At 37.0% G+C, this 15,406-nt stretch overlaps 1 protein-coding gene across 3 annotated transcripts in view; it reads right to left on the bottom strand.

Moving 5' to 3' along the window:
• STAU2 (staufen double-stranded RNA binding protein 2) overlaps positions 1-15,406 on the bottom strand; it is a 170,243-nt gene that overhangs the window by 93,555 nt on the left and 61,282 nt on the right. For all 3 annotated transcript variants that reach the window (XM_040064828.1, XM_040064903.2, XM_040064976.2), the window contains exons 8-11: positions 13,972-14,184; positions 10,758-10,895; positions 7,476-7,607; positions 3,471-3,531 (exon numbers count right to left, since the gene is read on the bottom strand). In XM_040064828.1, the coding sequence (XP_039920762.1) occupies positions 3,471-3,531; positions 7,476-7,607; positions 10,758-10,895; positions 13,972-14,184 (544 nt within the window). The remainder of the gene's footprint in view (positions 1-3,470; positions 3,532-7,475; positions 7,608-10,757; positions 10,896-13,971; positions 14,185-15,406) is intronic.

Raw genomic sequence — 15,406 nt, 5'->3', positions numbered from 1 at the left:
TCACAATCTCTCAAAGTCTCTTCCAGAAGCATAAGAGAAAAAAAACACAGTCAATGTTCTTGCCATTTCACACATGAAGAATGTCAAAGCTATCCCAAACCAAGAAACCAACAGCTTTGTGTTTTGTCTTTCTTTGAAATTGTGAAATGAAGAAGAAAGGTAAAGAAGTAAACCTGTGGGAAGAAGCTTTGCCAGTGAGTAGGAGGAACAGAAGTGATGTTTGTCACATGGATAATGTGAGAATAACATGACAGAGGGCAGCAGCAGAAATTAATCTTCAAGAATATTTAATAGGGAATACTAAATATATATTAAGTTAGTAATTAGGAGGATACAGACTGTAGGGTATTTCTCAGCAAAAACAAACATTTTTAAGAGTACAATGAAATCTGTTCTTCGACTGTACTAAAATATAGACCTGTTATGATTTTTGTTTTCTGCTGTACTGAAGTATACAAATTCCCTTTACTATTCCAGTTTTATTTGACTCAGATGGAAACACAGGGCATTATGCACACAAGAAAAACTATCTGTCTACAAAAGGAAACTGATGCATAATACCCTGCCCTAGCAGGACACAATTGTTTTCCTGGAATAAAATTACTGGAAATATGAATAAAAGCTGCCAAATGGTAGATGTAGCAATCTCAGAGCCTCAGATTTTCAAGACCACTGGAAGTTAGGTTTATGGTAACAAGAAATGCAAACTGTACATTTGTCTTTTAAAAAAGATACAAAAGGGAGGAAGCTTCTCCATTTACCCTCTTTTAAAGTTTCCTAACTTAAAAAAATTACTTAAAAAACTTCAAAAGTTAATTCATCAACCAAAAAGTGTTCTTCTTAAAAATAAACCAGTATATTCATATCTGAAAGCATGTGACATTTTTGATCTCAAAGTGTGGAACTTGTTTGGGAATGCCTTTAAAAAACCCTGCACTTCACAGCTGCATGAAAGATCATGCACAAAAAGGATTTCTTTTATTCAAGACACCCTGGCAGTGTTCAAAGTCAGGCTGGATAAGCACTTGAGCAATCTGGTGCATGGTGTCCCTGCAGGGGTGGTTGGGACTAGATAATCTTTAAGATTCATTCCAATCCTTTAACATTCGATGATACACTTTAATCACCTGCTTATTATTAATGCTGCCTCTGGACTGGAACCCTCAGAAAAGGGGGTTAAGAGATTAAGAACAGTGGTCTCTGAACAAATGCTCTATGTCTATTGGCATGCTACCTTCATCTCCTTCAACTTCCAATTTACTTGCAGATCAGAAGAATGGAAATTAAGGCATTGTGCATTACAAAAGTGTCCCAGAATGAAAACCTGTTTCTGTGTTGCGGCTCTGGTGGCTGCAAAAAGATATGTGAGCACATCAATCTGTGAAAAATAAATTATTTGGTCAGCACTGCTTTAAAATATAATTTCTGTTGATCTTGTCTCCTGTTGAATGAGTTTGCCTCTGTGTTCTCCTTCTAGATTTGGATTTACAGGAATAACTGTCAAAGTTGTCTTGAGCAGCCTAAGAGATTGTTTTTTCTTGTTGGTTTAACAGAAGATTGTGGTTTCATCTGTAAGTATCTGCTACAAGACACTGCAAGTACAGGAGAAAAGCTAGAGGGCCTAATCTGCTGCCTCAAACTCTGAGATGTTAACATTTGAAGATATTTTGCAGGCTTTGTCCTTAGAGATTTTGACAATACAAACACAAATCATTTAAAAGTACTGATGGGGGTTGATGACAGGGCTGTAAGGAAGCAATTAATAGGAAATCTTAGATCTTGTAGAGTCCTTCCTTTCAGGGAAGCACAATGACATGTGCTGAATCCAAGACCACTTTAAACACTAGCGAACTTTTGTTTAAGTTGAAGCACAAATTATTCCTCAGGTCTCTGGGTCACTCTCTGGTGACTGGGAAAACCACATATATAATGGAACACTACTGAAACTCCTTAAAACCTGCTTTCAGGACCATGTTTTTCAGATGTATATAGGCAAAAAATAGAAGGTAGCTCATGTGTGTGTCCATGTCTGTACAATCCCTAATTGAGAGAGATATTGTTTGGGACCCTTAAGAAGTTCAAAACTACACATGCTTCTAATGAAAAATCCAGGGCTTGTGAAAAAGTACTATTTGTATTCTCTTTACCACTTTAAACAGCAAAAATCTAGTTATAAACTCACCAAGTTCTGTCCTATTCTTTACCTATTGCAGTGAATTCAGTCTTCATCAACAAGGTTTCTTGGGCTTTTGTGAAGACACTTACAGACAAACTTATAGACAAAGCCCAGGGAAGAGAGGAACTACCAGTAGCAGAACCTCATCAGAGTCAGGGATGTTGTGAGAAAAGCTAGAAATCAGCCCATACAAATCACAACATCTCAGAACTGCAGATTGGATCAGGTTGGGAGGGACCACAGTGGGTCATCTGGTCCAATCCCTCTGTTCAAGCAGGATCATCCCAGAGCACATGGCATAGAATTGTATCCAAATGGTTCCTGAGTATCTCCAGTAAAGGAGACTCCATAACCTCTCTGGTTCCAGTGCTCAGTCACCTGGACAGTAAAGTTCTTCCTCATATTCAGGTGAAACTTCCTGTGCATCTATTGGACCAAATGAGACATATCTTAACATGCTGAGTGAACCAGCTTGCATCATTATGAGGCCACTCTCTGTTCTCTTCAAAAATCCATGGAGATCAGAAGAAACCTCCAGTGCCCAGAGAAACGCATTATACTCAAAAAAGGCAGGCTGGTCACCCTCAGTCTGGTCCCTGGGAAGATCATGCAGTCCTCTTAAAGCTATTTGTGGGCACACAGTGTGACTGTCTCTCATGATAAAATGACTGCAAGGATTTTGACATCATGCCTCCCACAGCATCCTTGTCTCTAAGCTGTGAGTTTAGAGTCTAAGTAGATAAATTCCCAGATAATGGAAATCTGTTGCGACCCAATAGCAGCCTTCCAATATCTAAGAAGAGGTTGTCAGAAAAGATGGGGCGAGGCACACTACTGAGGTGTATAGCAGAAGAACAGGAGATGACAGTCATAAACAAACAGGAGACATTCTGACAAGGATAATAGAAAAAAAAAAAAAAAAGTGAAGACAGTTAAGCACTGAGATAGGCTGCCCAGAGAAGCTATGGAATCTTCATCCCTGGAGAACTGTTAAAAAGTCATAAGCAATCTTAACTCTGCACTGACTGTGCTTCGAGCAAGCAGTTTAGGTGACCTCCTAAAATTCCTTACAAACTGCAAGATTCAATGATTCAATGAGTAAATAAAAATTTCCTTTTTCCTGAACTCATTCATATCTATGCTCACACATAGGACACTCAGGGGTTAATTAATCTAATTGCAAAAATACCCCTAAAATATTTTCAAAAAGCATTTCAATTGTCTTGGATAATTCAAATCTTACAGAGACAAAGAGAAATAAGTTTTCAATAGAAATTTAGAAAGCAATACTTACTGTTACTTGTTGGCTCAGGAAACCCAACATTTTGGCCATTCCAACTTTTGTTTTCTCCAAGCTGAAACAGGTAGAAAGCGACGAGTAAGCAAAGAGCAAATTGCTTCCTAAACAGAACATTCCTGTTTATAAATTTAGTTGAAAAATATCAGAAAGGATGAGTTGAGATTGCCACATCTGTTCACAAAATTTTGCGAACTCATCTTAATTTTTGCCTAAGATAGGTTTTTTGAATAATGAACCCTTCATGAGTAAACATTAACAACTATTGCCTAACACTGAAATATAAATGTTTCCCCATGGATTAGGTTCAACTCAGTATGTTACCAAATCAGACTTAAATAAAATTAAATGTTTTAAGCAGCTCTCAACTGGAAACATAAACAGCCAACAGAGAAATTACATTCTAAAACAAGAATATCCTAATTACTGCCTATGAAGGAATGTGTAAACGCTATAAAGTACTTTGGGTGTAATTTGAAAATATTTACTTGATAGGAATCAATTTAGTCACTGAAGTGGAAGTAAAAATTATTGCAAATTTCCATTATTTTAATTTATTTTTGAGGAAGCTAATTGTCTTGAAGTTAATTTTACTGTGTTTAATACTGGGTAATACTCTGCCGTGGAAGAGGGGAACAATCACACAGAGGTTCAAAATGAAGCCACTGCTGAGGTTTACACCGTAAATAAGATGGCAATGTTCTAGGAATATGTATAAAACAGGATAAAAAAGTCTGAGCTTCCTCATTACTTAAGAGCTACTGACAATCAGCTCCATGAATGTGAAAAGAATGATCCTTTTCAGGTTTCCCTGGGATTTTCTATGCAAACAGGAAGCCTCACAGCAAAGCAGGCCATATGCCAGAACAAAGTTGTAATCCTTTGCTCTCGATGATAGGGTTGGAAAGTGAAAGAGATGAGAAGGAAAATCAACCAGCTGAAATCTGCCTCTGCATCTCAGAGGTTGCATTAAGGCTTTCTAGATTACCGCCATGTCATAATACAGACTACCAAATGATACATTTTACTTGGAAAAGGAGAGGGGAGAGCACATTATGAAAAGCAGGTATTTCAATGATTGCTTCCCTGCTTTTCATCATCATGTACATCCCAAAGAGCATTGGCAATGTGCAGTGAAAATGAGAGATACTCGATGGAAAGGGAGGACAAGCATTACAGTCAGCTTTCAAACTGGTCACCTACATCCATGCACTTTAATTTCATATAACTTGTTTTACTCATATTATGAAGGAGGTAATATGTATATTGGAAAATATGGGTGATGACAGTTCTTCATATGAATAAGCAACATGAAATCTATAAATATGTTTGTATTTACTGCTGTAACTACAGCACGGCTTTGTCAGGAATCCATCCTGACCATCCGTAACATGATGCTAGTACAAGCACACTGTTACAATACGAGCGGATTTCCAACTTTTCTTCATTCTTCTCTTTTTTATTGTTCATTAACTTGATCATGACAGGGTATTTAACAACTTCTCTATGAGTAAGTGATCCTTAGTACTGCTGTCTCACATGAACTCAATCTACCCTGGTTTTCTTCTTTCTAAGAGAATACAAGTGGCAAGAAGAAACAAAAAGACGGAAACATGAAAAAATTATTACAAGTCTCCATTCTCATCCATGGAGTCAAAATTCTGACAACTGCAAAACATCTTCCAGCATGCCTCCAGACTGCTCTCCTCAAGTCTCTGCACAACCATTACTGATTTCTTTCAGGAATCAGTTTAACCCAGAAAAGAGCAGAGTCTTTACTTTATCACATTACCTGTGCTGCCACCAGCACTACACATTGCTCTTATAACACTCTTAGGTCTCCATTAAAACAATAAATACAGTCACATTTTATGTATGAGGGTTAAGTGAAAAAAAAAAAAAAACCCAAAAAAAAACCAACCACTGAATTTGGTTTTGCTTATTTTTTAACAGAGGAGGAATGGAATGAAAGGACTTGAGGAAAAGGGGACACAGGGGGGAAAAAAGAATAGCCTTTTTTAATATCATTAAAAAACCTACAAGTGAAAATTATTTAGATGCCAACCTGCTACATCAGCTAATGTACACTGGCACCCATTTTGGATTCAAACAGTGAAACAAGTAATGGTATATCTTTATTGTGCAATTTATATGCAAGGAATTTTGCAGTGCTCAAATTGATAGAATTCTTTCAGCTACACAAACTAACTTGTGCATCTCCAAATATGTCCAGTCTGTTATATACAGAAGATAAAACCAGATGCTCTAGATATTTCATGTCCTTAAACCCCAAAAAAGCTTAAAAAATTTCTTATGTTTTTGTTATGATACTGCCACAACATAAAAGTTGAGTACTTAATTTTTTGGATAACATGTTTGTTCATTGGGTCCAGAATAATATTAGGCCAGTGTACATTAGTCTACCAATCATAAAATGTCTACATCTGCAAGTATGGAATTGAGCCTGATTTTCTAAAAACAATATACTTGTAAGCAATAGCTTAATAAATGTAGGGAAGCAAAGCAGCAGCATCCCTTTTTAGCAACTCAATTTTTTGTAAGGATTTCGATGTAACCACAAGTTTCCACTATTGAGTAGAGTAGAGCTCTCCAAAGCAACTATGTTGTGGGCTGAATTTTTTCAGGCTTTATCTCTGAAAAATACTGAGTAAAATAAGTTCAGACCATTTAAAATCCAAAAATGAAAACCTATGTTTTCATATTAGGAAAAAAATATTTTTGTGATTTGACTTGTTTTTTATTAAAGCCATTTGACTAAATTAACAGTGAAGTAAAAGTAGATTGTTTTATACCACAGAGAGTATGTTCTACAGCAGGAATGTCTCAGCATTCTGGTGATAATGAATTATCATTTGACTCAGTCAAAAACTTTTTTTTTAAATGGCTGTGTCTGCACAGTGTGTTCTCACTAGGAACATCATCCAGCTTCCAAGTACTCTGTTTAGAGTATTTCACACTTGTCTATGACTAAGACATATAGTGAAGAACACAGTGAAGGTGAGTGTGAACAGCACACATATTGCTGCTACTCTCAAAGGAGAGTGAAACAGAAGAAGGTGGGGCAAAGTAACCAGAACTGGAATACAGAACATACAGAACAGAATATCTTTATATTTACATATACACAGATGTGTATATATACACTATATTCAGAATTATCATGGAGTCCTAGAAAAGCCCAATAGAACATTCTGTTGGCTTTCTAGTGCAGCCACAGTAAACACAGAACTAATTAACAAGATATATACATGCAGTGACCCTGTATACGACAGAAGCTGTTTAGGGTCCCCAAGTTTGTCAAATACCTTACCAAATATCTTTTCAGAATACCAAAGGCAAAATTTTAACACCCAATTTTGGTTACAAAACCCCTCATCAATAAATTCAAGACAGGAGAGGAACACTAAGTTTCAGATAGCTAACATGGAAAAACATATTGCAACACATATGAATTTAGAATGCAATTCCTTTTACATTAAAAAAAGAGTGACACACATTTTTTTTATCAGTCATCAAATGTGAAAAGGCCGTAATTTTTCTGTAAAGCTTTTAGTGCACATGCAATGGGAAGATAGACATTGACTACTATTTCATTCACGAAAATTACTAATGCTGTTCTTTTCTGTTCCTTCTGTTCCTCTGGGCTCTCATGGATGCCCAAAATGGAATAAATGCAAGAAGCACATTCATCCTGATTTGTAGGTAGAAATACGTGCATGAATCCCATGTACACTTTTGCACACACACTATTCTGTGGAACTGTGTTTCTGTTCCTAATTACTCTCACAGGAGCAGAGGCTGCACTTACTGCTAAGTGTAGCTGTAGAGCTGTAGCTAAACAAAAGCTAAGAGGTGACAAGCAGCTCCCTAAAACAGGGTGTGCACAAGCTTAAGCTTGCAGTCTTACTAAGTGATTAGCTGATACAGCTTAGAAATCTCGACCAGGGTAAAGTGTGGGCATCAACAACAACTGGTTCTCACCTTTTCTGTCTGGTCTTGAAGAGGAGTAGAGGCTTTGTATCCCAGCTGTAGCAACATTGCTTCTGCTGCATTTCTTTTAGCTATTTTCTTGTTTGGGCCAGTTCCAGTAGTAACCTCATTGCCTACTTTTACCTTAAAAAGAAAATATTGATCATAATCATGAAAATGCAAGACTCAATATCACCTATAATACTCTTGCTGATCTATAAACAGCTGTCAGCTCTTTTGATGAAGATGCCATATTGAAAAAGCTACAGTAGTGCAAAAGGGGACTACAGTATTCACTTAGAATGGCTTGTTTAGATTTTTCAGAAGACCACCAAAGTCATTCCCAAGAGCTGCATTTTTCTGCATCTCAGCGCACACAGAGTTGTCTCCCTCTTCCACCATCCCCATTCTCCCTCATGAACCTCTCCCCCACTCTGTTAGCAGGGTCTGTAGTTCCTCCTTCTTGCCTGCAGCAGCTCCCCAGCACCATCCCCAGAACAATGGAGAGACAGACAGACTGGAGATTTAACAAGAGTGCTATCCAAAGAAGGATGAAAACCGTATTTGCATTCCACCCACTTTGTTGCACAGAAGGAAGGCAGGGGCTGGAACTGCTTACACCTGACAAGCTTTGATCCAAAAAGTCCTTGGAAAGAAGACTCCTCAGTGGACCTCTGGTCTGTACAGTACAAAGGGTTTCTGACAAACACGATGCCTTTCCTAACACTAGGAGAAATTAAAGCCCCAAAAGAAGGACAAACTGTAGGCAATGGGTATCCACAAAATGTGTGGCTCCAAATTAATCCTTGGCTTTGGTACCATTCTTAAAACTCTTGGAGCTGTATGCGTCTGGTTTGTGACATGAGCACTCTCACTGCTATTCATTTATGCAATATTCATAGCTCTGTGATAGGTGTATTTTGCTCGGTTGATTTTGCCCCTCTATCTACCAAATTGTGTCTTAAAATAGTGCACAGTTTTAAGAACCATGTCAAAAAAAGGAAATCAAAATCAAATAAAAATAACAAAATTGTCAAGGTGATCTGAACATAAAAAAAAAAACAAACCCAGAGATCAAAGACCTGAAACACTTTGGAAGGAGCTTTTAAAAAATTGTAAGAAAAGGCACACAAATGCTAAATAAAGAATAAATTATATTTAGTAGCTTATGTCATTCAGTAATTCTTCACTTTCCTCAATTTATCATATATGTATTTTCCTATAAGTTTAAATTCTTCTTTACTCAAATACTCCTTAATTCTAAAATTAAGAAGAGGATGTACATAAATAACAATCATGAAGATCTCTTCAAAGTACATATATATACATCATTAAGCAAAAAAGATTTGTCTACCTAAGCCAAAATATTAATAATCTTGAAATATAAACCTTCTCTTCCATGCAGTTCACAATAACAATAAGAAAATAGCCAATCTGCTAACAGTTTATATGCAATAAAATTGAGGGACTTTAATGGGACAAGACAAAAAGATAATTTATAACATAGCTCAAAATAAATCAATGTGTTGCTATTTCTCAGACCTGTAAAACTGGTTTAGCTATTATTATAACCTCTATCGAGGATTAAAGGCCTGACTACAAAGAGAAAGAGCTTTCTGAAATTAACTTTGGGAACAGAACACCAACTAATGTCATCAGAGGTTTTCTTCTGTTTATCTAGTAGCCAGGACAAGTAATTGGATCCATTTCATCACATCTAAACCTGCTCTTTGTGTGACAGATAAAAATGAACATATTATCTCTGGATATTTTACTTCCACATTCAATTAAATTAAATGAAAACATGGTTTAAGTAGTTTATACAAAGTTTTTTTTTATTCTGATAAGGTTTTCTGCATGTCATAATGAATCTACTGAGAGTTCCTGAAGGTGGGATAAATAGCAGAATAATTTTAGTGTGAAAATATTACAAAAAGTAAAATGGAGTTTAAAAGTATTTGTAACAAAGCAACTGCTCTATGGGGTTTCTTTAAGTCTTTCTTCTTAGAAACAGAAATCTTCTACATATTCACTGCTTTTAAGATTCCTTTTTTAAACGAACCAAAGACTTTGACATTATTGACACTCCTCCAACAGAAAACTAAACTTCCAGCCCATCTTCCTAATACTGGACTATGCTACACTGTTCTTCTGAGGCCTCACACAACTACCAACTGTGGATAGTCCCATGGGGGTCTAAGCATGGGAAATGAGATTTTCTGTGATAGGATCACTCTTTTTCAAATACTTTCAGGTCTCATAAAATGTCAGAAATCCAGGTTTATATTAAAAAAAAAAAAAAATCTGCAACAAAAGGAACACGATATTTTCTTTTCCTTCAGAGAGAAAAATAATAAAGCATGAGGAAAGACCATTGAAATCCAAGAAAATTAAGATTATTAGCTTATCTTTATAGACATGAAGGAGGAACTTAGAGATTTAAGTGAAAACATGACTAATTTTCTGGAGAAGGGGGTGCTGGAACGTCATAAATTTTGCATGTGATCAGAAGTGACATTTTGGTGTGGTTTCTGGACAAGAAGTCAAAACATGCTGAGGTATGCTGTTCAGACTTGTTCCGGCACAAAATTACCCTTGAGTGAAAACACAAGAATACAGAATCCTTTCCTGTTTCTAATCTTTCTCAAGCTGCTGTTGTACTATCTAACAAAATATCACAGTTATACCAAATCTTTGTACATGTTCTTAATTTAAATTTGAAAGGATTTTTAATGATCTACTGTTTCAGTATTTGGTCCAGTCAGAGGACGGTCTAAAACATGTGGTTGATTTTTTTTGTTGTATTTCAAAGATAAACAAAGTCACCAAGAAACTGGAAATCTGAAAAAATTTACAGCATTATTTTTTAAAGCCAAAATGCCTGGTAATATGGAGATACTAATACCCACATTTCAGAATACTGGGTATTGCTGGAATACTAGGATCAACACCAGCCCAATTTTATTTTTTTTTCCAAAAAGACAAGTAAAAGTAAATAACTAATGAAGCATCAGGGATGAAGACAATAACAATCAGGTGAAATAAAAATAAGAGTATAAAATAATGCAAAACACATGAAAACGTCTAGAGGGCACATAATTCAATTGCCATTTGTTTCACTATGAGAAAGAAGAACGTTTAGACGAGCTCTCTGATACTATATTTCATACTAATGCTGTATATCTGACAGCAAGGCAAAAAGCTAAGCAGAAGGAGATCCACTTTGTATTATGCCACCATTTTTTGAACAAAACACAGCAAGGCCGTTATTTCTATCATGACAGCAAATGATACCTGCATAACAAATTCTCGACGGCGAGGCATCCCTCTCTCCGAAAGAAGAACATACTCTGGCTCCTTCTCCTTTTTGGCCTGTTGGATCTGTGCCAAACGACTGATGGGATTCATTCCTTGACCATATTCTGGTCCAGTCTAAACCAGGTTTAAAAGAAAGAACCATTATTTCAGTATATATCCCTGTAATAAGTATGCTGCTTCAATAAAACATTTACTGGGATTCTCATTTTGTAATACTACCTCTGAGAGAATAAGAAGTAACTTATTTCCCATCTCCTGATCATGTGGCGAAAGATAAGAATCCTAAGCTCAAAGCTGTGGAAAGAAATCGTCTGCCATTGTTGCAGGTAGCGTGCACACCTTACATCTGCAAGCTGTGAAAACCCTCTCCTATCTATAGAGGTCCTCATAAGGATGGATGAAAATCAGCAGATTCATTAGTCAGTTATATCTGATGGCCCTGTTTCTAGGACCCTTCCCCCCAACCCTTTAAAATAGGCTGTCACAATGCTGCAACGTGCAGTACACTGAGAAAAGGTGGGATTTGCACAGGGACCAAAACCATTTGCCATACGTAAGGAAGGTTCCTTTTTCAGCCTTCCTGCTTTCCTTCTCAGCACTCCAGCCCTTCCATCCTATAGTGTAACTTGCAACTGAAGGTGCAGAGGGTTTACTCTGTGTGTCATATGAATTTACCCTCAAAATACTTCTGTGAAGTGAATGGCTAGAATTGTTGCTTATGGTGAACCACCCATAAAGTATTTCAAATGCTTACCAGGCAATAATCCTCACAAAAAACGTACAAAAAGTACAGTTGGTGGGGGAATTGATCTCATGCCAGGGAAACAAAAGGTTTGACAAAGTGGTCTGTCCAAGATTACGCAGACAGGGGAAAAACTACAGTCTTTGAAAACTTTCTAGCTGTGAAATTCTTTTAATGAAATATTGTTCACACAGCAAATGCTCTTTCAAAGCACATAGCTATGAAAATATTTGTTTGTAGACTTTAAGAAGAAATTAAGACCCACCAAAATTTATCTGAAGTCATACTTAACTGATTTATATAGGATAACACAAAGAATGCGCTTGCAAATGTAAATGGCATTTGAATGTAGAATTGAAGCTATTTCCCTTTTATGAAACAATTTGCAGGCTAAAAGAAGATGAGCACTCATGCCTGGGCTTCTGAAATAACAAACAAGCGTTCAGGAATCTGAAGAAATAATCAGCAACTGAAGGCAAAGACCAGAGAGGGATATTATATTTAGAAAGATGTGCAGCAGATCCTACATAGTGTAACTGCTGAAGTAGAGAAGATGTAGGTGAAAGAGCTAAGACAATGTCATACACAAGGGCAGCTGTGTGGGCAAGAAGCCAGGCAGAGACAAAATGCAGAGCAGGCTAAATAAAGAGCAGGCCATAAGATACGGCCCCATAAATATACATACAAATAAAAAGAAGTTGTTGTTTTTTGCCACTTTTTTTGATGCTCAAAACGCATGCAAGTTAAATTGAAAGAAATGGGCACATTGAAAGCATTTCAAAAGTTTGGGTATTCAAAAAATAAAAACCATCTATATATCCAGCTTATTTTGACAATTATTGTCTCTTTCTAACAAGGCCAACTGTATATAATTAAATTTAAGTTCTTAATGGCAAATGGTATATGGTAATATAAGAGACTTTTTTATTATTATACCCTTAAAGTCTTTCTTGAGAAAAATTTTCCAAGATGTTTGGTGAAAGCCAAAGCCAAAAGACTTTTCCAATCTTCCAGCTTTAAAGCTGCATTAATGCTGATGGTTTTCCATTAAATAATTTTCCTGCCCATTTTTTCATAAAGGTTTCTGAGAATTAGTTCCCCAGGATTTTAGCAGGAGACAGGTATCTAATTAATGTAGGTTTTCCTGAAAAATAACTTACTCTGCATTGAAGGCAAATGGAAATAAGATGACAAATAAGTCTTTTGTACATTTTCCAAAACCACTTTTGCACTCTCCAAAGTATTTTCTTATTTTAAAGTGGCTTTCTGGTGGCTATTTCAGAACTCTGCACTTTGTATCCCGAGTATACCGATTTCTAGTGGTCAAACTTTTAGTTAAGTACTGAAGCACTAAAGGAGCACCCCATTAATTTACTGTTTCATGGATCTCTCTCCCTCTTTAAACTGAGGAGGGGAGAGAGCCCAGGGAGAGAACTGCTTGATATGCTAAAAGAGATTCTCTGAGGAGATTGTGATATATGTCCTAAAGTTAATTCGTGTTAAATGTTATAATATGTAATTCATTCTCTGTAAAATGTAAGTTCATTTCTAATTGTGTATACCATGGGTTAACTGGGACTGAGGCAGCACGAAGGGGGACACGCTACGGATAGCAAAGGAGGGACATGAGAGAGGTATGCCAATAATTACATGAAAAGGGACACGAGAAAACTTCTGCCGGGAATCATGAGAGGAGAACAAAGATGACGGAAGAGGGAGATGGAGAACCCGGAGAACCAAATGATTACATCAGATCGATATCTTACCTGTCCCCGCCCGACATTAACATCTCTACACTGTATCCGGACACAGCAATCAAGACATTGTTCTCCGGAGAAGATCCTTTCAACCCCACCAGAACCCAACCATGAATATCAAATGAGGCTGCCTCGGAAGGGGGAGTCTTGGAGTCCTGATTTTTCCTCAGCGAACCAGTGTATAAAAATGGACCGCCTCAGACCGAAAATGTGAACTTGGGGGGTGACATACTGACTGAGTGTGTTACCGTGTTCACCCAGTGCTGAAACCCCGGGGCTCGAAGCTGTCCTTTTAATTGTGGCTATCAGAGACTGTTATTTTGTCTCACAATAAAATTCTAAATTTTGATTTATAGAATTTGGTCTATCGTATTTATTACAAGATGATGCTAAAACTTCACACGGCTGGACAGAGCTGCTTGGAGGGCTTGATCCTCCACTAGACTTGAACCAAACCCTTGAAAACCTCAGTGATGTGAGCTATTTACAAGCCATTCTGTTTGAGAATCCCACAGCATTCCCAGGATTTAAAAAAGCCCAGGCATATTAGCACAGGCAAACAACAATATTGACAGTAACAAGCAACTGTAACAATATTGACAGAAAATTAAAAATAAGCCTTTATTGATCTTAAATCTGGCTGTTACTTTCTGAGGAAACATTCTTAATTGTGTTAAAGGTGGACACATACCTTCAATATTGTTTTTGGACGCTTTTTAAAGTAAAGTTTTGGCTTTTCAATCACAGGAAGAGGAGGAAGTTTCTTAAGTTCTTGTAGGACAGCCATTGCAGCACGTTTCTTTGAGAGTTTCTTACTGTTGCCTTCTCCTTCTGCAGTGAATTCTCCTACTGTAACTCGTGTAACAAAGCTCTTCATGTGAGGAGGTCCACTTTCTTTAATCACCTTTTAAGAGAAAGTAACACCAAGTCAAAGCACCCTACAAGAAGATAACAATGTTTGTTACCTCTGCAATGAACTTACTACTTACTGATCCAGTTTTCCTGCTAACTGAAGGCATTAGATGGGTTTTCACGGAATTTGGAAAGTACTAATGACAGTACGAGGTTTGAGGACAGAAAATTAAGACTAGTTAGATAAAGCAAATCTAACCACCCTATTCAGTGTTTCACAGAAAATAAGAGTAGACCTACATTTTAAAAGATTTATAGAATAACACAATATACCACAATTATGCATATTTAAACCAAGGCTGACGGATTTTTTCTTTTCAAGGTGCTTCGCATACTAAAGCAATTAAATCCATAAAGGTCTACCAGGCTTTGACTGTTTCTTTATACAAAACACATTCAAAACTGTATTAATTTGGCATTACCTCAACCTGTTTGTGGTATTTTTTCTATTATCATTAAACCATTGGATGTTCATAGACTTCAGTCTCAATAGGGGAAGGCAGGATGCCTGCTCTCCACTCTTGCCTTGCCAGAGTACACAGCTCAGAGCAATCCCATACATTTGAAAAGCTGACACATTCTTGCCTCCACGCCTCTCAGTCCCTCCCAACAGTACTGAAAAGAATTACCAGAAGAGCCACCATAGCTCACACAAAAGCCAATAATTTCTGAAAAGAATTCATTTATTCACTCCCTTCCAAACACATTTAGCACAACAGTAAGAAAACCCATTTGAAGTACTTCCCTACAGCAAGTTATAGTAATGCGAGGAAAGAAATTAAGTTCTGAACGCTGTACCTTCCTTTAGTTGTTTTTTTGTCTTCATTTTTACACACCCACACCCCCCCCCACCCCCCCCCCCCCACCTCCTTTTAGAAGCTGATGCTAGGATGTATTCACCCACAAACCACACGACTGCAAGTGCTAGGATAGACATCTCTTCATGTGCACACACCATTTACTGGTCTGGACAATGTCTATCAGGAATTAAAAGACCTCATTTGGGAAAAGGTTCAGTTATTTTGTTTGATGGGCGGAAGCAGCTACCTAATTTAATCTTTATTATATGTAATATGTATAAGGAGACATTAGCGTATCTGACAGACATCTCTTTATAATATCTTCAAAATCAATATAAATATACATTTTTTTTTTTCATTTGATGGAATTATATAAAACTATTTGTTGAAGAAGAGTAATGTCTCTTTAGGCTG

This window comes from Hirundo rustica, chromosome 1 (genome assembly GCF_015227805.2).
Source record: "Hirundo rustica isolate bHirRus1 chromosome 1, bHirRus1.pri.v3, whole genome shotgun sequence".
Lineage (NCBI taxonomy): Eukaryota > Metazoa > Chordata > Aves > Passeriformes > Hirundinidae > Hirundo > Hirundo rustica.
The sequence above is the reverse complement of the archived record's forward strand: the minus strand, read 5'-3'. Positions and strand labels throughout refer to the sequence as shown.